Below are 26,296 nucleotides of genomic sequence, written 5' to 3' on the forward strand. Positions count from 1 at the left end.
AACTTAAGCCCCACAATACGGTTTGACGTACATGCACGAAAATCGGTACACACCTGTATCATGGCGCAACTTAAAGAAAAGTCTCTTGGAGCCATGGCCAAAACCGAACAGGAAGTCAGCCTTTTTGAATTAATTGTGTAATTTTGGCGCAATTTATGCCATTCCTTCGGCAATTAATACGGCCCGAACCGTAACGTGCACCCAGGTGTTTTTCTCTTTTCTCTTTCAAAAGTGTTACCGTGGCGACGCTACACGCGAAAAAGCGCGCGTGCCCTTCATCTGATTGGTCCATATTTGATAGTTCTCCAAAAGTCACCAAATTTTGCATGCAAGCCAGGCTTGGCGATAAATTTGATATTTCATGGTTTGCATTCATGGGCGTGGCCTAACGGCTCAACAGCGCCCCCTAGAATACTTTTCTCTGCCATAACTTTTGAATGGTTTGACATAAAGAGTCGTGGGTGGTGTCATGGGACCCGGTATTGAGTCCTTGACCACAATCAGTGAAAATTAGCCCCGCCCCTTCTTCTGATTGGTTGTCCCTTTTTTCTGCTATAACTTTTGAATGGTTTGACATAGAGAGTCGTGGGTGGTGTTGTTTCTGATATGCTTGTGGGGGGCGGTGGCCGTGAGTGCGAGGGCCCGTTCATCGCTGCTTGCAGCTTTAATTATGGGCATGCCAAGTAGTGGCATGACCATATTGCAATCGTCCAGAATGGCCACAAAGGCAAGCTTGCTAGCATTTTGCTAACAAGCTAAAGTCTCAAAAGTCTCACGTCACGCCAGCGGGTGTACAGCATGACCCCGCTCAGATGTGGAAAAAAAAAATCCCCAAAAAATAAAACACGCCCGAAAAAATGAGGAAAAACATGTAAATGAAGGCGATATAATGGTATACAGAAAAGGTTTCCCTTTTCTTATTATTCCGCACTCTTTTTTCATCCGTTAATACGGCCCGAACCGCAACTTGCACCCATGCATGCCATACATCGTTGGATGCGTCTCCATCGTGCCTCGATGGGCATTACTTTTCTCAGTAATAGGGGTTACCGTGGCAACGCTAGATGCCAAAAAGCAAAAAAAAAAAGGCGAAAATTCGGACGCTTATTGCTCCGCCGAACTTTATCTTAGAGACATCGTTCAAATTTACAAACACTTGGCCCGATTGGTACTAACGGACCCTAGAACCTCATTATGCCAATTTTTTAAGTTTTTGCGATATTGACCTTTCATTTTTTTTTTTATTTCCATTTGACTTTGGACGCTTGTTGCTAGGCAACAGATTATCGTAGAGACATCGTACAAATGTTCCCAGACTCGGCACGCTATGACCTTCAACATACTAAAATTTGATGAAGCTGTGCTTTAAGGAAGTTTTATGTCAAAATCCAGGCCAAATGGCCCCATTCATTCGGATGGGTTTTTTTACCATTGTGGAAAAAAAACCTATCCGTTAACATAGCCTGAACCGGAACGTGTACCCATGCATGGCTTATATTGTTGGATGCGTCTCCATCGTGCCTCGATGGGTATTACTTTTCTCAGTCAAAAGCGTTAGCTTGGGGACGCAAGACGCCAAAAAGCGCGCCCCATTAATAGCTATTGGGAGCACAGGAATGAATGCAATACAACGGTAAACACCTCAAACTGACATAGAACCACCCCAAACACAACCACTACAGCCCCAAACCAAAGCAGCGAGAGGGGCTGAATGGGCGGTAGGGCATGCCCATATCAAAATTTCCAGAGATTTTCTAGTTAGGGCCCGAGCACCTTCAGTGCGAAGGCCCTATTGTATCTGTAGGAATTTTTCTTTCTTTCTTTCTTTCTTTCTTTCTTTCTTTCTTTCTTTCTTTCTTTCTTTCTTTCTTTCTTTCTTTCTTTCTTTTTCTTTTTCTTTTTCTTTTTCTTCTTCTTCTTCTTCTTCTTCTTCTTCTTCTTCTTCTTCTTCTTTTTCTTCTTCTTCTGACGGAATGAGGGCCTTTTTGCCCCCCTAAACGTGCCCAAAAAGTCACCAAATTTTGCACGCAAGCCAGGCCTGGTGAAAAATGTGATATTTAATGGTTTGCATTAATGGGCGTGGCAAAATGGCTTGTGTTATACATCAAAATGTGCGTCTGCATCCTGCGACTACGCGCATTACTTTTCTCTTTCAAAAGTGTTACCGTGGCGACGCTAGACACCAAAAGGCGCGCCCCCCCTTCATCTGATTGGTCCATATTTGATAGTTCTCCAAAAGTCACCAAATTTTGCATGCAAGCCAGGCCTGGCGATAAATTTGATATTTCATGGCTTGCATTAATGGCCGTCGCCTAACGGCTCAACAGCGCCCCCTAGAATACTTTTCTCTGCCATAAAGAGTCGTGGGTGGTGTCATCAGATTCTGTATGGAGTCCTTGACCTTCATTGGCCTTAATTAGCCCCGCCCCTTCTTCTGATTGGTTGTCCTTTTTTTCTGCTATAACTTTAGAATGGTTTGACATAGGAAGTCGTGGGTGGTGTCGTTTCTGATGTGCTTATGGGGGGCGGTGGCCGTGAGTGCGAGGGCCCGTTCATCGCTGCTTGCAGCTTTAATTTGTATTTACTTCTACACACTGAAAATCATAAAAAGACATTATTTGTTGCACCTTATGTCTTGATTTCACCTGGATGAAATGATCTTAACAGACTTATTGAGGAATAATATTAAAAACACGGAAAAATATGTTTGTCCATGTTTAGAGTTTTGCATTTGGTAAACTTGTATTTTTTTTTATTAAATGTAATGGTAGTCAAAGGACGCCGACATTGGTTTGACTGATTTCAGCCATAGTAAGAAGTTATTTAGTAAATGAGCTCTATAACTCATATATTGGACAACTACACACTCAGTCTGTCCACTATTGTCTGTCAAACTCTCTAAGTTTATTAACATCTGGATGACATTTCTGAACGTATTAGCTGTAAAGTTAATTCATGTTGGTGAAGATGTTTTATTCCAGGTTCAGACATATCTCTGGTTCTTCATTTGTTCCTGTCTGATACATTCACATGTTTAGTTTTATGTAATGAATCAGAAGAGGAAGTTTAAGATGAAACTAAAGCAGAGAAGAAGAACTCAGAGCAGTCAGATGGTCAGTGTGGATCAGTAGAAGATCAGCCTGATGTCTGCAGGTTAGTGTCAACACAACTTTCACATCAGATTCATCTGAACACACAACTAAAACATGTCTGACCTCAGAGTCTCCAGTCTGCAGTCTGGACTCTCCAGAAATCCACACAGATGTTTCAATCCTGAATCACGCAGGTGGTTGTCACTCAGGTCCAAATGTTTCAGATGGGAGGGGTTGGACTTCAGAGCTGAGCCCAGAGAAGAACAGCTGATCCCTGACAACTTGCATTTCTGCAATCTGAATAAAGAATAAAAGATGTGAGCTGAACCACCAGGATGCAGGTTAAAACAGTCCAACAGAACCAGTGAAAAAGATCTTCATCAATATTCATGACATCATGCTGCTGCTCCAATAAAGACGTAGTGACTTCAGCTCTTCAGCTCCACAGCTCCAACAGTGGATCCATCCATACAAACTCATGTTGTGCAGCCAAATGATTCAGGTTTCCACACAAACAAACATGTCAGGAGGAATTCTGGGACAAATGTCGACTCATTCATTTGTATGAAGAGAAAATGAAGCATTTGTTTGAATGTTAGAGACACAAAAACATGATGAACTGATGTCTAATATTTCATGTAGTAAAACTAGTTTCAAGCGTTAACCAAGCAGATAAACTTGTTATTGTAACATGTTGTGTTTGAATATCTCAGTCAGTACAAACGTTAGAATCTTAGTGTTTGCAGAGAAGCAGGGCTGGACTCGTTACCATGGAGATTTCTGGTGTGCAGTCAGCTGTCACTCTGATCAATCAATCATTTCATCAATACTTATTCATCATTTATGTGTGCTTGTTTCCTCATTTTCATCATCAACATTTACAGATAAATTACAATTCAACATCATGTTCATCATTTTACAGATACATTACAATTCAGCGTCATTTTACAGGCTCCACACAGATGAGAATTAGAAATAGAATAGAATAGAATACTTTATTGTGAAAGTACCTGGGTACAGTGAGATTGAAAGCAGCATCACCTCTCCAGTGCAAAACAAATAGGAAACAATAGTGCAAACAATAAGAAATATACTAATGTAAGAAATATAAATAATATAAAAATATAAAAAAGGTTAAGGTGCATTTGAATAATGAAGACCTGAGATTCTATTTACAGATGAAAGTATATACACATGTAGTGGAATATTGCACAGATAGTCCAGGAGAAGTATTGCACGGTAGCGAATACATTCACATATTGTTCAGGGCGATTATGGCTTTGGGGAAAAAGCTGTTTTTAAGTCTGTTAGTTTTTGACCTGATGACTCTGTAGCATCTTCCTGAAGGCAGCAGGTCAAATAGGTCAGAGCCGGGGTGGGAGCTGTCTTTTATGATTTTTGTGGCTCTGCTAGAGAGTTGATGGACTTTATGAAGGCTGATGTTCATATTGATGTCACACATGTGATCAATAGTCTGCATATATTTCTCTTCAGTATTATTGACTTGATGATCAGAAAAGTCTGAGTTTGTGCTGATTTCAATAAAGTCAGTGATGAGGACGACAGTCTAGACCATGTAAAGTCCATTCATGTCACGTGTTTCTGTCCCAATAACACGTCTGTTTGTAAATGATGTTTTGGGCGATAAAGTTTTCATTCCTAGAAGAACTTTGTGAGCAGAGAAAGAGTTTCAGGACAGGAGGACGTCTGTGTTTATTCAGCATTCATGAAAGACATCTCTTCTCCAGTGATGGATCTGGAACTGGTGCAGAAAACCTTTGTCTGATTAATACATTTGATTGATCAAGAACAGATGCATGATGGTACAAAAACGTACAAATCTGAACCCTTACAGGGAAACTAGAACCAAATACTCGTCAAAAAACGGAAACTAATTGATGCTCCAGGGTTTAATGTAGTTTTTAATGGTATAAACAGTTTTGATAGAATTTGAATTCAAATATCCGTCTTTCTATGTAAATATTAAAATAAGTTAAACGTTTATTGAAGCTGAGTTTCGATGTCAAGATTTGAATTTGTTAAAATGTTTTTTTTTTTTCCCATTAATGAAAAATAAATGAACAATACTCATCATTTCCCTGTTTTTAAGGAGACATTTCTTCATCAATCAGAACATATTTGTCTGTTTAGGAGTTTTTTCAAACATTTTCTCTGAAAAAGTTGATTGAGTGACGACATAGTTTCAACACAAAGTTTCTGATGTTCTTGTTGGATGTTTTGTTGCTGATGAAGGAAACTCATCGTCTAGACAGCAGCTTTATTTCAGTTTATTAACTTCAACACACATGTATTTATATTTAGTTTTACACACTGAAAACCATAAAAAGACATTATTTGTCGCACCTTATGTCTTAATGTCACCTGGATGAAATGATCTTAACAGACATATTGAGGAACTATATTAAAAATACGGAAAAATATGTTTTCCATTTTGAGATTTTTATATTTGGTAAACCTGTATTTTATAAAATGAAATTTAACGGTAGTCAAAGGAAGCCAACGTTGATTTGACTGATTTCATCCACAGTAAGAAGTTATTTAGTAAATGAGCTCTATAACTCATATATTGGACGACTACACATTCAGTCTGTCCACTATTGTCTGTCAGACTCTCTCAGTTTATTAACATCTGGATGACATTTCTGAACGTATTAGCTGTAAAGTTAATTCATGTTTCTGAAGATGTTTTATTCACGGTTCAGACACATCTCTGGTTCTTCATTTGTTCCAGTCTGACACGTTCAGATGTTTAGTTTTATGTAACAAATCAGAAGAGGAACTTTAAGAAGAAACAAAGAGGTAAATCCACAAAGAACAGATTGCGCCCGCAAATAGCGCTGTGAATTGCGCTGCATTTGCGCCCGCAATTTGCCCCGCTTTAAGGTCCTATTCACAAAAGATTTTGCTCTGATGATATACCGGGGCAAACACGCCCATAAAGTTTTGCGGCTGAGTGCAATTTGCCCTTGTCTCATTAAGTGAGCGGAGCTGTTTCCAGTGTTCTCCATATTTCAGCACACAGATTGGTCCATAATGAAAACTGCAGAAATAAAAAATAAAGCGAGTGAAAATAAAACGCCGTGAGGCGCAAGGGCGCAATTTCCACTGGGAACAGGGGGGGCATGCCCCCCCCCCACTTTTCAAACTCATGCTTTTGTCCCCCCCCACACACGTCCCCCCGTCTTTTCAAAATCATGTTTTTTTCCCCTTACTTTTTACAGTTTAAAAACTAACGGTAGGCTCAGCCTTAAATTGCAAATTATCAAGACACTGTATGAAAGCGATACGAAAACGGCCCCGCAGCCCCGCTTCACCCCCCGCTCCCCCTCCTCCTCTCCCGTCTCCCCTCAGAGCTGCTCAGAGCGGGTTTATGGTTCTGCGTTCCTTTAACGCAGAGCCTACGGCGTAGGTGCGCGTCGCCGCGTACCCTACGCCGTAGGCTCTGCGTCGTTTTAACGCGGGACCCTAATTTAGGCACCATACACCTGCATGTAAAGGTTTCACACGCGCGTAAAACTCATATATATGAAAAAAAATCCCTTTAGGGGCTCCGTGGGGCTCCCTAAACGCAGCCCCTCATTTGTTCTGTCCTGGGTGTGAGGAGGTTCCCCGCATGGCAGCAGCAGCAGCAGCACCAGAGTCCTGACTGACTGAGCTTCACACAGAGGGACACGATCAGCGCTATTTTATTTTATTATTTTATTATTTTAAGTCTGATATATGTTGTGATATGTGATGACATTATTAAGCTGTTAAACACACACATTATAGATTTATATGTTTATATGGTGGGATTGTTTGTAATAAAGCAGCCCCTTATGTATGGATGAATCCTGAACTCCGTCCAGTTACTTTTATTTTTAAATCCGATAAGTCCACAACCCCACTTGATCTGATTGTCTACAGTCATGTCTGACTATAGATTTCACCCTTAATATCATTCAGTATCACACAGGCTTGAATGATATTGAAGAGAGAGAGAGAAACAGAGAGATGGGGAGTGAGGAGTTTGCGCGCAGTTTAATACACGCTTCTGAAACACGGTTTGCTCCACTATTTTTGCGTGTGGCAAATAGCGTTGGCCTTTGTGAATTAGACGCTTTTTGCAATGAGGCTTATTTGCATAGAAAGGGGGCAATTTTGCGCCGAATGTATGAATATTACCTAATTTGCATGCATGCAAATGGCACCGGCGCAGACTGACACTATTTGCTTGGCAGCGCAGTTTGTGGAGCAATTCGCCCTTTGCGGGTGCTTTGTGAATTAGACGCTCTCTTTTTGTCTCATTTGCACCGGTTTAGCGGCCGCAAAAGCCGCGCAATCCTTTTGTGGATTTGGCCCAAAGGGTTAGTGGACTAAAGCAGAGAAGAAGAACTGAGAACAGTCACATGGTCAGTGTGGATCAGTAGAAGATCAGCCTGATGTCTGCAGTTTAGTGTCAACAGAACATTCACATCAGATTCATCTGAACACACAACTAAAACATGTCTGACCTCAGATCCTCCAGTCTGCAGTCTGAACTCTCCAGAAATCCACTCAGATGTTCCACTCCTGAATCCTGCAGGTTGTTCCCTCTCAGGTCCAGAAATTTCAGATGTGAGGGGTTGGACTTCAGAGCTGAGACCAGAGAAGAACAGCTGATCTTTGACAAACTGCACCACTCCAATCTGAATAAAGAATAAAAGATGTGAGCTGAACATCCAGGATGCAGGTTAAAACAGTCCAACAGAACCAGTGAAAAAGATCTTCATCAATATTCATGACATCATGCTGCTGCTCCAATAAAGACGTAGTGACTTCAGCTCTTCAACTCTGCAGCTCCACCAGTGGATCCTTCCATACAAACTCATGTTGTGCAACCAAATGATTCAAGTTTCCACACAAACAAACATGTCAGGAGGAATTCTGGGACATTTGTATGAAGAGAAAATGAAGCATTTGTTTTAATGTTAGAGACACAAAAACATGATGAACTGTTGTCTAATACTTCATGTAGTAAAACTAGTTTCAAGTGTTAACCAAGCAGATAAACTTGTTAATGTAAAATGTTGTGTTTGAATATCTCAGTCAGTACAAATGTTAGAATCTTAGTGTTTGCACAGAAGCAGGGCTGGACTCGTTACCATGGAGATTTCTGGTGTGCAGCTAACCTGGGGTCCGTTTCACAAAGCAGGTTCAACAAACTCTGAGTCTAATCCTGAACTCCTAGTTGATCTAATCTGAGGTCGGAAACTCTGAGTTTTCGGTTCCAGAACAGCAGATTTGAGGTAATTTACTCAACTCTAAGTAGTTTCACCTGGAGTTAAGCGCGTGCCTGAGGGAAATCAAAAGTCATCATCAGTAGAGCGCTGATACAACAATTCACCATGGCAACCGTCGACAACAAAAGAGCGACATACTTTTCCTTTTTTTCCTTTTAAACTTTATTTATCATTTCAATTTACAAAATCCGTTTGAGGAAACATTAGTTTGCATCTCAAGATCCACATACTCCACGCCACTGGAGTTATAAGTGTTAATACGTGCGTATGGCGAGTATGAGCGCATATTTCGGAAAAAAAGACATTTTATTGTCATTTAGATCAGGGCCGTCAATTGGGTATGGCAGCCGCCACACCTCGACTTCAGGGGAAAATGTAAATGTGTTTTTTTAAATACATTTATGAAATTACTCTGTGTATATTTGTATTGATTTATCCTATTACTTAATACATATAAAATAACTACAAATGCATATCAGAACATGTTGGATTTCAGTAGGTATTATCTTTCCCAACACTTGTGTACCCCCCTCATATCTTGAAATAGGATGTTCCAGCGTCCCTGACGACAGTGGTCGCTCATTTTTCGTGTGCTCTGCAGTGTTACTAACTTACAAAAATGAAAGGGAAACAGACAACCACGCAATTAAAAAAAAAGAAAGAAGGCAATAATGGGTCCAGAAGATATTAACGAGGCTGTTAGCCACTGATGGATAAATTATGCAGGTTCATCTTAAAGTAGGATATAAATCTTTTAATACATCTGTTTAAGGGAAATATTTGACTTTTTGGCTTGGTTCGCATTGCCGGCAGTAAGTCAGACCTGTTCCCGGTGCGTGTTGGACTCCAGGGCTGCCCTTTGTCACCGGTTCTGTTCATTATTTTTATGGACAGAATTTCTAGGCGCAGCCAAGTGCCGGAGGGGGTATGGTTCGGGAGCCACTTGATTTCATCTCTGCTTTTTGCAGATGATGTGGTCTTGTTGGCTCCCTCGAGCCAGGACCTTCAGCATGCACTGGGGCGGTTTGCAGCCGAGTGTGAAGCAGCTGGGATGAGAATCAGCACCTCTAAGTCTGAGGCCATGGTTCTCGACCGGAAAAAGGTGGCTTGCACCCTCCAGGTCGGGGGAGAGTTCCTGCCTCAGGTGGAGGAGTTTAAGTATCTTGGGGTCTTGTTCACGAGTGAGGGGAGAACGGAGCGCGAGATCGACAGGCGGATCGGTGCGGCGGCCGCAGTAATGCGGTCATTGTATCGGTCCGTCGTGGTGAAGAAGGAGCTGAGCCGAAAGGCAAAGCTCTCGTTTACCGGTCGATCTACGTTCCCACCCTCACCTATGGTCATGAACTCTGGGTCATGACCGAAAGAACGGGATCCCGGATACAAGCGGCCGAAATGAGTTTCCTCCGCAGGGTGGCTGGACGCTCCCTTAGAGATAGGGTGAGGAGCTCTGTCACCCGGGAGGAGCTCGGAGTAGAGCCGCTGCTCCTCCACATCGAGAGGAGCCAGCTGAGGTGGCTCGGGCACCTGTATAGGATGCCCCCTGGACGCCTCCCTCGTGAGGTGTTCCGGGCATGTCCCACCGGGAGGAGGCCCCGAGGAAGACCCAGGACACGCTGGAGTGACTACGTCACTCGGCTGGCCTGGGAACGCCTTGGAGTCCCCCCGGAAGAGCTGGAGGAAGTGTCCGGGGAGAGGGAAGTCTGGGGATCCCTGCTCCGACTGCTGCCCCCGCGACCCGGACTCGGATAATGCGGTGGACAATGGATGGATGGATGGACTGTTTGAAGTTAAACTCGGATGTCCCTTTGATATTGTTGCACTGACATAGTGAATAAAGTGAACAAGTTAAATTGCGTTTGATAGATAAGCCTTTTCTGCTCTCTAACTCTGCCGCTTGCTGTCTGTGGTGCACAAAAAAGATGCGTATTGCGTAAAGACCCATTGGCTGAATTGACGCCATTGAGGGAGGAGACAGAGAGAAACTCCAGGTTCGTTGAAATAAAACTGGTCCCGACCAGGTTAGATTCAGAGAGTCTGTTACTACGGTAACTGACCAGGTTAGATTCAGAGAGTCTGTTACTACGGTAACTGACCAGGTTAGATTCAGAGAGTCTGTTACTACGGTAACTGACCAGGTTAGGTTCAGAGAGTCTGTTACTACGGTAACTGACCAGGTTAGGTTCAGAGAGTCTGTTACTACGGTAACTGACCAGGTTCAGAGAGTCTGTTACTACGGTAACTGACCAGGTTCAGAGAGTCTGTTACTACGGTAACTGACCAGGTTCAGAGAGTCTGTTACTACGGTAACTGACCAGGTTCAGAGAGTCTGTTACTACGGTAACTGACCAGGTTAGGTTCAGAGAGTCTGTTACTACGGTAACTGACCAGGTTCAGAGAGTCTGTTACTACGGTAACTGACCAGGTTCAGAGAGTCTGTTACTACGGTAACTGACCAGGTTAGGTTCAGAGAGTCTGTTACTACGGTAACTGACCAGGTTAGATTCAGAGAGTCTGTTACTACGGTAACTGACCAGGTTAGGTTCAGAGAGTCTGTTACTACGGTAACTGACCAGGTTAGGTTCAGAGAGTCTGTTACTACGGTAACTGACCAGGTTAGGTTCAGAGAGTCTGTTACTACGGTAACTGATCAGGTTAGATTCAGAGAGTCTGTTACTACGGTAACTGACCAGGTTAGGTACAGAGCGTCTGTTACTACGGTAACTGACCGAGAGCTTAAGTTACCTCTCTTTGTAAAACAGGCTAGAGTTACTCCTCTTTCTCTGGTTTGAGTTACCTCCCTTTGTGAAACGGAAAATTAATCTTCATCATTTTACAGATTAATTACAGTTCAGTATCATCATCATCATTATAAATGCGACATGCCTGGAACACCTCCCTAGGGATGAAGGACATGCCTGGAACACCTCCCTGGGGAGGAGGGACATGCCTGGAACATCTCCCTGGGGAGGAGGGACATGCCTGGAAGTCCTCCCTAGGGAGCAGGGACATGCCTGGAAGTCCTCCCTAGGGAGGAGGGACATGCCTGGAACTCCTCCCTAGGGAGGATCCAGGAGGATCCGGTACAGATGTCCAAGCCACCTCAGCTGACTCCTCTCAATGTGAAGAAGCAGCGGCTCGACTCCGAGCTCCTCCCGGGGGACCAAACTCCTCACCCTCTCTCTAAGGGAGCGTCCAGCCACCCTGCGGAGGAAACTCATCTCTAAGGGAGGAAACTCATCTCCAAGGGAGGAAACTCATCTCTAAGGGAGGAAACTCATCTCTAAGGGAGGAAACTCATCTCTAAGGGAGGAAACTCATCTCCAAGGGAGGAAACTCATCTCTAAGGGAGGAAACTCATCTCTAAGGGAGGAAACTCATCTCCAAGGGAGGAAACTCATCTCTAAGGATGGAAACTCATCTCTAAGGGAGGAAACTCATCTCTAAGGGAGGAAACTCATCTCTAAGGGAGGAAACTCTTCTCTAAGGGAGGAAACTCAGGTGAGGGTAGGCGCGTAGATTGACCGGTAAATCGAGAGCTTCACCTTTCGACTCAGCTCCCTCTTCACCACGACGGTCCAGTACATCGACCGCATAACTGTGGACGCTGCACCGATCCGTCTGTCAATCTCCCGCTCCATCGTTCCATCACTCGTGAACAAGATCCCGAGATAGTTGAACTCCTCCACCTGAGGCAAGGACTTCTCCACCCACCCGGAGAAGGCACGCCACCCTTTCCCGGTGGAGAACCATGGCCTCAGTTTTGGAGGTGCTGATTCTCATCCCTGCCGTGTCGCACTCGGCCTCAAACCGCCCCAGCACATGCTGAAGGTCCCGGTCTGATGAAGCCAACAGGACAACATTATCTGCAAAAAACAGAGACGAAATCCTGTGGTTCCCAAACCGGATCCGCTCCGGCCCCTGGCTGCGCCTAGAAATCCTTTACATAAAAATGATGAACAGGACCGGTGACAAAGGGCAGCCCTGCCGGAGTCCAACATGCACCGGGAACAAGTCTGATCTACTGCCGGCAAAGAGAACCAAACTCCTGCTCCGATCATACAGAGATCGGACTTAATAGAGGGCCCCGGACCCCAGACTCACTGACCCCCACAGACCTGGACCTGGACTCACTGACCCCCCACAGAATGACACGAGGGACACGGTCGAAAGCCTTCTCCAGATCCACAAAGCACATGTAGACTGGTTGGGCAAATTCCCATGAACCCTCGAGCACCCTGCGGAGGGTGTAGAGCTGGTCCAGTGTTCCACGACCGGGACGAAAACCGCATTGTTTGCCACCCCAGCGGTACTGTCCCCTTCCTCCATGCGATGTCGCAGAGGCGTGTCAACCAAGACAGCCTTACGACATCCAGAGACTTGAGGTACTCAGGGCAAATCTTGTCCCCCCCCCGTGCCACCGAGGAGCTTACGAACTACCTCAGTGACCTCGGCTTGGGTGATGGATGAGCACGTCCCAGAGTCCCCACTCTCTGCTTCCTCAGTGGAAGGCATGTCAGTCGGGTTGAGGAGATCCTCGAAGTATTCCTTCCACCGTCCGACAATGTCCCCAGTCGAGGTCAACAGCTCCCCACCCACACCGTAAACGGTGCCGGCAGAGTACTGCTTCCCCCTTCTGAGGCGCCAAACGGTCCGCCAGAATTTCCTCGAGGCCGACCAAAAGTCTTCCTCCATGGCCTCCCTCCAGGACCGCCCGAGCCGCGGCTCGCTTGGTCTGCCGGTACCCATCTACTGCGTCAGGAGTCCCACCGGCCAACATAGCCTGGTAGGACTCTTCTTCATTCTGGGGGCATCCTGTACTTCCGGTGTCCACCACCAGTTCTAGGATTGCCGCCACGACAGGCACCGGAGACCTTGCGACCACAACTTTTTGAACGTATTAGCTGTAAAGTTAATTCATGTTTATGAAGATGTTTTATTCCAGGTTCAGACACATCTCTGGTTCTTCATTTTTTCCTGTCTGACATATTCAGATGTTTAGTTTTATGTTATAAATCAGAAGAAGAACTTTAAGAACAAACAAACTGTTAGCGGACTAAAGCAGAGAAGAAGAACTCAGAGCAGTCAGATGGTCAGTGTGGATCAGTAGAAGATCAGCCTGATGTCTGCAGGTTAGTGTCAACACAACTTTCACATCAGATTCATCTGAACACACAACTAAAACATGTCTGACCTCAGAGTCTCCAGTCTGCAGTCTGGACTCTCCAGAAATCCACTCAGATGTTTCACTCCTGAATCCGGCAGGTTGTTGTCACTCAGGTCCAGAAGTTTCAGATGGGAGGGGTTGGACTTCAGAGCTGAGACCAGAGAAGAACAGCTGATATCTGACAACCTGCAGTCCACCAACCTGAATAAAGGATAAAAGGTGTAAGCTGAACCAACAGGATGCAAGTTTAAACAGTCCAACAGAACCAGTGAAAAAGATCTCTGCAGAGAGAAAATGAAGCATTTGTTTTAATGTTAGAGGCACAAAAACATGAAGAACTGATGTCTAATATTTCATGTAGTAAAACTAGTTTCAAGTGGTAAAAACAAGCAGATAAACGTGTTATTGTAACATGTTGAGTTTGAATATCTCAGTCGGTACAAACGTTAGAATCTTAGTGTTTGCACAGAAGCAGGTCTGGACTCGTTACCATGGAGATTTCTGGTGTGCAGCTAACCTGGTTTGGACCAGAATAACAAGCAGGACTTCTTCATCCTGCTGCTCCGTCTGATCAGTCATCTGTCACTCTGATCAATTGTTCATTTCATCAATACTTATTCATCATTTCTGTGTGTTTGTTATCTCATTTTCACCATCATCATTTTACAGATAAATTACAATACAGCATCATCTTCAACATCGTACAGGCTCCATATGGATGAGAATTAGAAAGGTGTTGGCAGCTTTATTTCACTTTTCTTACTTCAACAAGTGTATTTATATTTAGTTTTACACTCTGAAAACCATAAAAAGACATTGTTTGTTGCACCTTATGTGTTGCTGTCACCTGGATGAAATGATCTTAACAGACTTATTAAGACAGGAGGACGTCTGTGTTTATTCAGCATTCATGAAAGACATCACTTCTCCAGGGATGGATCTGTCAGGGTTTGACACTCCCCCCCCAGTTTTTGACTTTCAGTTTCTGTCTTGCCACGCCTGTGTCCCATCTGCCCTGATTGTGTCTGCACCTGTGTCTCGTCATGTCTCGTTATCCCTTCAGTATATCTTGTCTTGTCATTCCTTGGTTCCCTGTCGGTCCGTACTGCTTCTTCCTCCATGTCTCCTCGTCGTTTTTCCCTGTTCCTGGTTTTTGTTTATCCTGCTCTGCAGCGCCTTGTGTTTTGCCTTTTTGGATTAAAACCCTTTTGTTTTTTGAGAACTCCTGCCTCTGGCCTCCCTCTCTCTCCTGCACTTGGGTCCTAGAAAACCACACCCTAACAGGATCTGGAACTGGTGCAGAAAACTTTGGTCTGATTAATACATTTGATTCATCAAGAACAGATGCATGATGGTAGAAAAACGTACAAATCTGAACCCTTACAGGGAAACTAGAACCAAATACTCGTCAAAATATGGAAACTAATTGAGGCTCCAGGGTTTAATGTAGTTTTTAATGGATGTTTTGATGGAATTTGATTTCAAATATCAGTCTTTTTTACGTAAATATAAATGAAGGTAAAAGTTTATTGAAACTGAGTTTTGATATAAAAATGATACCTCATAATAAGTGTCTTTTCCCATTAATCATGAATAAATGAACAATTTACATGATTTCCATATTTTTAAGGAGACATTTCTTCATCAATCAGTACATATTTGTCTGTTTAGGAGTTTTTTCAAACATTTTCTCTGAAAAAGTTGATTGAGTGACGACATAGTTTCAACACAAAGTTTCTGATGTTCTTGTTGGATGTTTTGTTGCTGATGAAGGAAACTCATCGTCTAGACAGCAGCTTTATTTCAGTTTACTAACTTCAACACACATGTATTTATATTTAGTTTTACACACTGAAAACCATAAAAAGACATTATTTGTTTCACCTTATGTCTTGATGTCACCTGGATGAAATGATCTTAACAGACATATTAAAGAATAATATTAAAAACGTAGAAAAATATGTTTTTCCATGTTGAGAGTTTTATATTTGGTAAACTTGTATTTGTTGGAATTCATTTTAATGGTAGTCAAAGGAGGCCAACGTTGGTTTGACTGATTTCAGCCACAGTAAGAAGTTATTCAGTAAATAAGCTCTACAGCTCATATATTGGACAACTACACATTCAGTCTGTCCACTGTTGTCTGTCAGACTCTCTGAGTTTATTAACAGCGTCTGGAGGACATTTCTGAACGTATCAGCTGTTTAAGCTCCTCGTACGTTTCCATTAGAAGCTGTTGTTCACTCGGTGAAACATCAGCAACACTCATCCTCTCCATTTGTGAACCAGGACATCTGGGACCGACCTCACGGTCTTCTTAAGACAGACGTCAACGTGCACGTACCAGGATTAGTTCAACCTGGCTTCACATAGCTGCACCTCCTCATCCTGGATCGTCTTCCTGCAGCGGAATCATCCAGGATGAACTCAGGATGAGATGTCAAGCCTTTCTCACACATCCTGGACTTCTTCTTTCTACTTTCATGCAACAAACCTCCCAACCGTCCCAGAAACCTGGACCACATTACACCAGGAAACTGGACCACATTACACCAGGAAACTGGACCATATTACACCAGGAAACTGGACCAGATTACACCAGGAAATTGGACCACATTACACCAGGAAACTGGACCAGGAAACTGAACCATATTACACCAGGAAACTGGACCATATCACACCAGGAAACTGGACCACATTACACCAGGAAACTGGACCATATTACACCAGGAAACTGAACCATATTACACCAGGAAACTGGACCATATCACACCAGGAAACTGGACCATATCACACCAGGAAACTGGACCACATTACACCAGGAAACTGGACCATATTACACCAGGAAACTGGACCATATTACACCAGGAAACTGGACCATATCACACCAGGAAACTGGACCACATTACACCAGGAAACTGGACCATATTACACCAGGAAACTGGACCATATTACACCAGGAAACTGGACCATATCACACCAGGAAACTGGACCATATTACACCAGGAAACTGGACCACATTACACCAGGAAACTGGACCATATTACACCAGGAAACTGGACCATATTACACCAGGAAACTGGACCATATTACACCAGGAAACTGGACCATATTACACCAGGAAACTAGACCATATTACACCAGGAAACTGGACCATATTGCACCAGGAAACTGGACCACATTACACCAGGAAACTGGACCATATTACACCAGGAAACTGGACCATATTACACCAGGAAACTGGACCATATTACACCAGGAAACTGGACCATATTACACCAGGAAAATAGACCACATTACACCAGGAAACTGGACCACATTACACCAGGAAACTGGACCATATTACACCAGGAAACTGGACCATATTACACCAGGAAACTGGACCATATTACACCAGGAAACTGGACCATATTACACCAGGAAATTGGACCACATTACACCAGGAAACTGGACCAGGAAACTGAACCATATTACACCAGGAAACTGGACCATATCACACCAGGAAACTGGACCACATTACACCAGGAAACTGGACCATATTACACCAGGAAACTGAACCATATTACACCAGGAAACTGGACCATATTACACCAGGAAACTGGACCATATTACACCAGGAAACTGGACCATATTACACCAGGAAACTGGACCATATTACACCAGGAAACTGGACCATATCACACCAGGAAACTGGACCACATTACACCAGGAAACTGGACCATATTACACCAGGAAACTGGACCATATTACACCAGGAAACTGGACCATATTACACCAGGAAACTGGACCATATTACACCAGGAAACTGGACCATATCACACCAGGAAACTGGACCACATTACACCAGGAAACTGGACCATATTACACCAGGAAACTGGACCATATTACACCAGGAAACTGGACCATATCACACCAGGAAACTGGACCACATTACACCAGGAAACTGGACCATATTACACCAGGAAACTGGACCATATTACACCAGGAAACTGGACCATATCACACCAGGAAACTGGACCATATTACACCAGGAAACTGGACCATATTACACCAGGAAACTGGACCATATTACACCAGGAAACTGGACCAGGAAACTGGACCATATTACACCAGGAAACTGGACCAGGAAACTGGACCATATTACAGCAGGAAACTGGACCATATTACACCAGGAAACTGGACCATATTACACCAGGAAACTGGACCATATTACACCAGGAAACTGGACCACATTACACCACGAAACTGGACCATATTACACCAGGAAACTGGACCATATTACACCAGGAAACTGGACCATATTACACCAGGAAACTGGACCATATTACACCAGGAAACTGGACCACATTACACCAGGAAACTGGACCACATTACACCACGAAACTGGACCATATTACACCAGGAAACTGGACCATATTACACCAGGAAACTGGACCACATTACACCAGGAAACTGGACCATATTACACCAGGAAACTGGACCACATTACACCACGAAACTGGACCATATTACACCAGGAAACTGGACCATATTACACCAGGAAACTGGACCACATTACACCAGGAAACTGGACCATATTACACCAGGAAACTGGACCACATTACACCAGGAAACTGGACCACATTACACCACGAAACTGGACCATATTACACCAGGAAACTGGACCATATTACACCAGGAAACTGGACCATATTACACCAGGAAACTGGACCATATTACACCAGGAAACTGGACCATATTACACCAGGAAACTAGACCATATTACACCAGGAAACTGGACCATATTGCACCAGGAAACTGGACCACATTACACCAGGAAACTGGACCATATTACACCAGGAAACTGGACCATATTACACCAGGAAACTGGACCATATTACACCAGGAAACTGGACCATATTACACCAGGAAAATAGACCACATTACACCAGGAAACTGGACCACATTACACCAGGAAACTGGACCATATTACACCAGGAAACTGGACCATATTACACCAGGAAACTGGACCATATTACACCAGGAAACTGGACCATATTACACCAGGAAATTGGACCACATTACACCAGGAAACTGGACCAGGAAACTGAACCATATTACACCAGGAAACTGGACCATATCACACCAGGAAACTGGACCACATTACACCAGGAAACTGGACCATATTACACCAGGAAACTGAACCATATTACACCAGGAAACTGGACCATATTACACCAGGAAACTGGACCATATTACACCAGGAAACTGGACCATATTACACCAGGAAACTGGACCATATTACACCAGGAAACTGGACCATATCACACCAGGAAACTGGACCACATTACACCAGGAAACTGGACCATATTACACCAGGAAACTGGACCATATTACACCAGGAAACTGGACCATATCACACCAGGAAACTGGACCACATTACACCAGGAAACTGGACCATATTACACCAGGAAACTGGACCATATTACACCAGGAAACTGGACCATATCACACCAGGAAACTGGACCATATTACACCAGGAAACTGGACCACATTACACCAGGAAACTGGACCATATTACACCAGGAAACTGGACCATATTACACCAGGAAACTGGACCAGGAAACTGGACCATATTACACCAGGAAACTGGACCAGGAAACTGGACCATATTACAGCAGGAAACTGGACCATATTACACCAGGAAACTGGACCACATTACACCAGGAAACTGGACCACATTACACCAGGAAACTGGACCACATTACACCAGGAAACTGGACCACATTACACCAGGAAACTGGACCACATTACACCAGGAAACTGGACCATATTACACCAGGAAACTGGACCACATTACACCACGAAACTGGACCATATTACACCAGGAAACTGGACCATATTACACCAGGAAACTGGACCATATTACACCAGGAAACTGGACCATATTACACCAGGAAACTGGACCACATTACACCAGGAAACTGGACCACATTACACCACGAAACTGGACCATATTACACCAGGAAACTGGACCATATTACACCAGGAAACTGGACCACATTACACCAGGAAACTGGACCATATTACACCAGGAAACTGGACCACATTACACCAGGAAACTGGACCATATTACACCAGGAAACTGGACCACATTACACCAGGAAACTGGACCATATTACACCAGGAAACTGGACCATATTACACCAGGAAACTGGACCATATTACACCAGGAAACTGGACCATATTACACCAGGAAACTGGACCATATTACACCAGGAATCTGGACCACATTACACCAGGAAACTGGACCACATTACACCAGGAAACTGGACCACATTACACCAGGAAACTGGACCATATTACACCAGGAAACTGGACCATATTACACCAGGAATCTGGACCACATTACACCAGGAATCTGGACCACATTACACCAGGAAACTGGACCACATTACACCAGGAAACTGGACCACATTACACCAGGAAACTGGACCACATTACACCAGGAAACTGGACCACATTACACCAGGAAACTGGACCATATTACACCAGGAAACTGGACCACATTACACCAGGAAACTGGACCACATTACACCAGGAAACTGGACCACATTACACCAGGAAACTGGACCACATTACACCAGGAAACTGGACCACATTACACCAGGAAACTGGACCACATTACACCAGGAAACTGGACCACATTACACCAGGAAACTGGACCATATTACACCAGGAAACTGGACCACATTACACCAGGAAACTGGACCACATTACACCAGGAAACTGGACCATATTACATCAGGAAACTGGACCATATTACACCAGGAAACTGGACCATATTACACCAGGAAACTGGACCACATTACACCAGGAAACTGGACCATATTACACCAGGAAACTGGACCATATTACACCAGGAAACTGGACCACATTACACCAGGAAACTGGACCATATTACACCAGGAAACTGGACCATATTACACCAGGAAACTGGACCATATTACACCAGGAAACTGGACCATATTACACCAGGAAACTGGACCATATTACACCAGGAATCTGGACCACATTACACCAGGAAACTGGACCACATTACACCAGGAAACTGGACCATATTACACCAGGAAACTGGACCACATTACACCAGGAAACTGGACCATATTACACCAGGAAACTGGACCACATTACACCAGGAAACTGGACCACATTACACCAGGAAACTGGACCACATTACACCAGGAAACTGGACCATATTACACCAGGAAACTGGACCATATTACACCAGGAAACTGGACCACATTACACCAGGAAACTGGACCATATTACACCAGGAAACTGGACCATATTACACCAGGAAACTGGACCACATTACACCAGGAAACTGGACCATATTACACCAGGAAACTGGACCATATTACACCAGGAAACTGGACCATATTACACCAGGAAACTGGACCATATTACACCAGGAAACTGGACCATATTACACCAGGAATCTGGACCACATTACACCAGAAAACTGGACCACATTACACCAGGAAACTGGACCAGGAAACTGGACCATATTACACCAGGAAACTGGACCATATTACACCAGGAAACTGGACCACATTACACCAGGAAACTGGACCATATTACACCAGGAAACTGGACCACATTACACCAGGAAACTGGACCATATTACACCAGGAAACTGGACCATATTACACCAGGAAACTGGACCATATCACACCAGGAAACTGGACCACATTACACCAGGAAACTGGACCATATTACACCAGGAAACTGGACCATATTACACCAGGAAACTGGACCATATCACACCAGGAAACTGGACCACATTACACCAGGAAACTGGACCATATTACACCAGGAAACTGGACCATATTACACCAGGAAACTGGACCATATCACACCAGGAAACTGGACCATATTACACCAGGAAACTGGACCACATTACACCAGGAAACTGGACCATATTACACCAGGAAACTGGACCATATTACACCAGGAAACTGGACCAGGAAACTGGACCATATTACACCAGGAAACTGGACCAGGAAACTGGACCATATTACAGCAGGAAACTGGACCATATTACACCAGGAAACTGGACCATATTACACCAGGAAACTGGACCATATTACACCAGGAAACTGGACCACATTACACCACGAAACTGGACCATATTACACCAGGAAACTGGACCATATTACACCAGGAAACTGGACCATATTACACCAGGAAACTGGACCATATTACACCAGGAAACTGGACCACATTACACCAGGAAACTGGACCACATTACACCACGAAACTGGACCATATTACACCAGGAAACTGGACCACATTACACCAGGAAACTGGACCACATTACACCAGGAAACTGGACCACATTACACCAGGAAACTGGACCACATTACACCAGGAAACTGGACCACATTACACCAGGAAACTGGACCACATTACACCAGGAAACTGGACCACATTACACCAGGAAACTGGACCATATTACACCAGGAAACTGGACCACATTACACCAGGAAACTGGACCACATTACACCAGGAAACTGGACCATATTACATCAGGAAACTGGACCATATTACACCAGGAAACTGGACCATATTACACCAGGAAACTGGACCACATTACACCAGGAAACTGGACCATATTACACCAGGAAACTGGACCATATTACACCAGGAAACTGGACCACATTACACCAGGAAACTGGACCATATTACACCAGGAAACTGGACCATATTACACCAGGAAACTGGACCATATTACACCAGGAAACTGGACCATATTACACCAGGAAACTGGACCATATTACACCAGGAATCTGGACCACATTACACCAGGAAACTGGACCACATTACACCAGGAAACTGGACCATATTACACCAGGAAACTGGACCACATTACACCAGGAAACTGGACCATATTACACCAGGAAACTGGACCACATTACACCAGGAAACTGGACCACATTACACCAGGAAACTGGACCACATTACACCAGGAAACTGGACCATATTACACCAGGAAACTGGACCATATTACACCAGGAAACTGGACCACATTACACCAGGAAACTGGACCATATTACACCAGGAAACTGGACCATATTACACCAGGAAACTGGACCACATTACACCAGGAAACTGGACCATATTACACCAGGAAACTGGACCATATTACACCAGGAAACTGGACCATATTACACCAGGAAACTGGACCATATTACACCAGGAAACTGGACCATATTACACCAGGAATCTGGACCACATTACACCAGAAAACTGGACCACATTACACCAGGAAACTGGACCAGGAAACTGGACCATATTACACCAGGAAACTGGACCATATTACACCAGGAAACTGGACCACATTACACCAGGAAACTGGACCATATTACACCAGGAAACTGGACCACATTACACCAGGAAACTGGACCATATTACACCAGGAAACTGGACCATATTACACCAGGAAACTGGACCATATCACACCAGGAAACTGGACCACATTACACCAGGAAACTGGACCATATTACACCAGGAAACTGGACCACATTACACCAGGAAACTGGACCATATTACACCAGGAAACTGGACCATATTACACCAGGAAACTGGACCATATCACACCAGGAAACTGGACCATATTACACCAGGAAACTGGACCACATTACACCAGGAAACTGGACCATATTACACCAGGAAACTGGACCATATTACACCAGGAAACTGGACCAGGAAACTGGACCATATTACACCAGGAAACTGGACCAGGAAACTGGACCATATTACAGCAGGAAACTGGACCATATTACACCAGGAAACTGGACCATATTACACCAGGAAACTGGACCATATTACACCAGGAAACTGGACCACATTACACCACGAAACTGGACCATATTACACCAGGAAACTGGACCATATTACACCAGGAAACTGGACCATATTACACCAGGAAACTGGACCATATTACACCAGGAAACTGGACCACATTACACCAGGAAACTGGACCACATTACACCACGAAACTGGACCATATTACACCAGGAAACTGGACCATATTACACCAGGAAACTGGACCATATTACACCAGGAAACTGGACCATATTACACCAGGAAACTGGACCATATTACACCAGGAAACTGGACCATATTACACCAGGAAACTGGACCACATTACACCAGGAAACTGGACCATATTACACCAGGAAACTGGACCACATTACACCAGGAAACTGGACCATATTACACCAGGAAACTGGACCATATTACACCAGGAAACTGGACCATATTACACCAGGAAACTGGACCATATTACACCAGGAAACTGGACCATATTACACCAGGAATCTGGACCACATTACACCAGGAAACTGGACCACATTACACCAGGAAACTGGACCACATTACACCAGGAAACTGGACCATATTACACCAGGAAACTGGACCATATTACACCAGGAATCTGGACCACATTACACCAGGAATCTGGACCACATTACACCAGGAAACTGGACCACATTACACCAGGAAACTGGACCATATTACACCAGGAAACTGGACCATATTACACCAGGAAACTGGATCATATTACACCAGGAAACTGGACCACATTACACCAGGAAACTGGACCACATTACACCAGGAAACTGGACCACATTACACCAGGAAACTGGACCACATTACACCAGGAAACTGGACCACATTACACCAGGAAACTGGACCACATTACACCAGGAAACTGGACCACATTACACCAGGAAACTGGACCATATTACACCAGGAAACTGGACCACATTACACCAGGAAACTGGACCACATTACACCAGGAAACTGGACCATATTACATCAGGAAACTGGACCATATTACACCAGGAAACTGGACCATATTACACCAGGAAACTGGACCACATTACACCAGGAAACTGGACCATATTACACCAGGAAACTGGACCACATTACACCAGGAAACTGGACCATATTACACCAGGAAACTGGACCATATTACACCAGGAAACTGGACCATATTACACAAGGAAACTGGACCATATTACACCAGGAAACTGGACCATATTACACCAGGAATCTGGACCACATTACACCAGGAAACTGGACCACATTACACCAGGAAACTGGACCATATTACACCAGGAAACTGGACCACATTACACCAGGAAACTGGACCATATTACACCAGGAAACTGGACCACATTACACCAGGAAACTGGACCACATTACACCAGGAAACTGGACCACATTACACCAGGAAACTGGACCATATTACACCAGGAAACTGGACCATATTACACCAGGAAACTGGACCACATTACACCAGGAAACTGGACCACATTACACCAGGAAACTGGACCACATTACACCAGGAAACTGGACCACATTACACCAGGAAACTGGACCATATTACACCAGGAAACTGGACCATATTACACCAGGAAACTGGACCACATTACACCAGGAAACTGGACCATATTACACCAGGAAACTGGACCATATTACACCAGGAAACTGGACCACATTACACCAGGAAACTGGACCATATTACACCAGGAAACTGGACCATATTACACCAGGAAACTGGACCATATTACACCAGGAAACTGGACCATATTACACCAGGAAACTGGACCATATTACACCAGGAATCTGGACCACATTACACCAGAAAACTGGACCACATTACACCAGGAAACTGGACCAGGAAACTGGACCATATTACACCAGGAAACTGGACCATATTACACCAGGAAACTGGACCACATTACACCAGGAAACTGGACCATATTACACCAGGAAACTGGACCACATTACACCAGGAAACTGGACCATATTACACCAGGAAACTGGACCACATTACACCAGGAAACTGGACCACATTACACCAGGAAACTGGACCATATTACACCAGGAAACTGGACCATATTAATTACACCGGTCTGACTTCCAGTTAGTCAAAGGATAGAGTTTAAAATCTTACTGCTGGTCTACCAAGACCTGAATGGTCTTGGACCAAAATACATGCTGGATCTGTTAGTTCCCTATGAAGCTCCCAGACCCCTGAGCTTCATCTGGATCTGTTAGTTCCTATGAAGCTCCCAGACCCCTGAGGTTCATCTGGATCTGTTAGTTCCTATGAAGCTCCCAGACCCCTGAGCTTCATCTGGATCAGGTTAGTTCCTATGAAGCTCCCAGACCCCTGAGGTTCATCTGGATCTGTTAGTTCCTATGAAGCTCCCAGACCCCTGAGGTTCATCTGGATCTGTTAGTTCCTATGAAGCTCCCAGACCCCTGAGGTTCATCTGGATCTGGTTTGTTGTGGTTCCAGAACCAGAACCAAGCAAGGTGAGGCAGCGTTCAGTTATTCTGCTCCTCACCGGTGGAACAAACTTCCTGTAGACCTGAGGTGTGCTCCAACTGTCAGCTCCTTCAAATCAGGATAAAAAGATTTACTTCTTTTCTTATCATTTTATTTATTATTTTACCTCCTTTTCTCATCATTTTATTTACTGTACAATTATGTCTTACTGCTTTTAATGTCGAGGTAAAGCACCTTGAATCACATTGTGTTGAATTGTGCTATATAAATAAACTTGCCTTGCCTTGCCTTGCCTAAAGCAGAGAAGAAGAACTCAGAGCAGATGGTCAGTGTGGATCAATAGAAGATCAGCCTGATGTCTGCAGGTTAGTGTCAACACAACTTTCACATCAGATTCATCTGAACACACAAC

The 26,296-nt window shown here is 44.2% G+C and overlaps 1 protein-coding gene across 1 annotated transcript in view; it reads right to left on the reverse strand.

Annotated features, from left to right (window-relative positions):
* The window catches only part of LOC133422278 (NACHT, LRR and PYD domains-containing protein 12-like), a 74,101-nt gene that overhangs the window by 4,530 nt on the left and 43,275 nt on the right, over window positions 1-26,296 (reverse strand). Inside the window, exons 9-11 of the mRNA XM_061712229.1 lie at window positions 13,566-13,739; window positions 7,607-7,780; window positions 3,216-3,389 (exon numbers count right to left, since the gene is read on the reverse strand). Of these exons, the coding sequence (XP_061568213.1) occupies window positions 3,216-3,389; window positions 7,607-7,780; window positions 13,566-13,739 (522 nt within the window). The remainder of the gene's footprint in view (window positions 1-3,215; window positions 3,390-7,606; window positions 7,781-13,565; window positions 13,740-26,296) is intronic.

The sequence above is a fragment of the Cololabis saira genome, chromosome 21, assembly GCF_033807715.1.
Source record: "Cololabis saira isolate AMF1-May2022 chromosome 21, fColSai1.1, whole genome shotgun sequence".
Taxonomy (NCBI): Eukaryota; Metazoa; Chordata; class Actinopteri; order Beloniformes; family Belonidae; genus Cololabis; species Cololabis saira.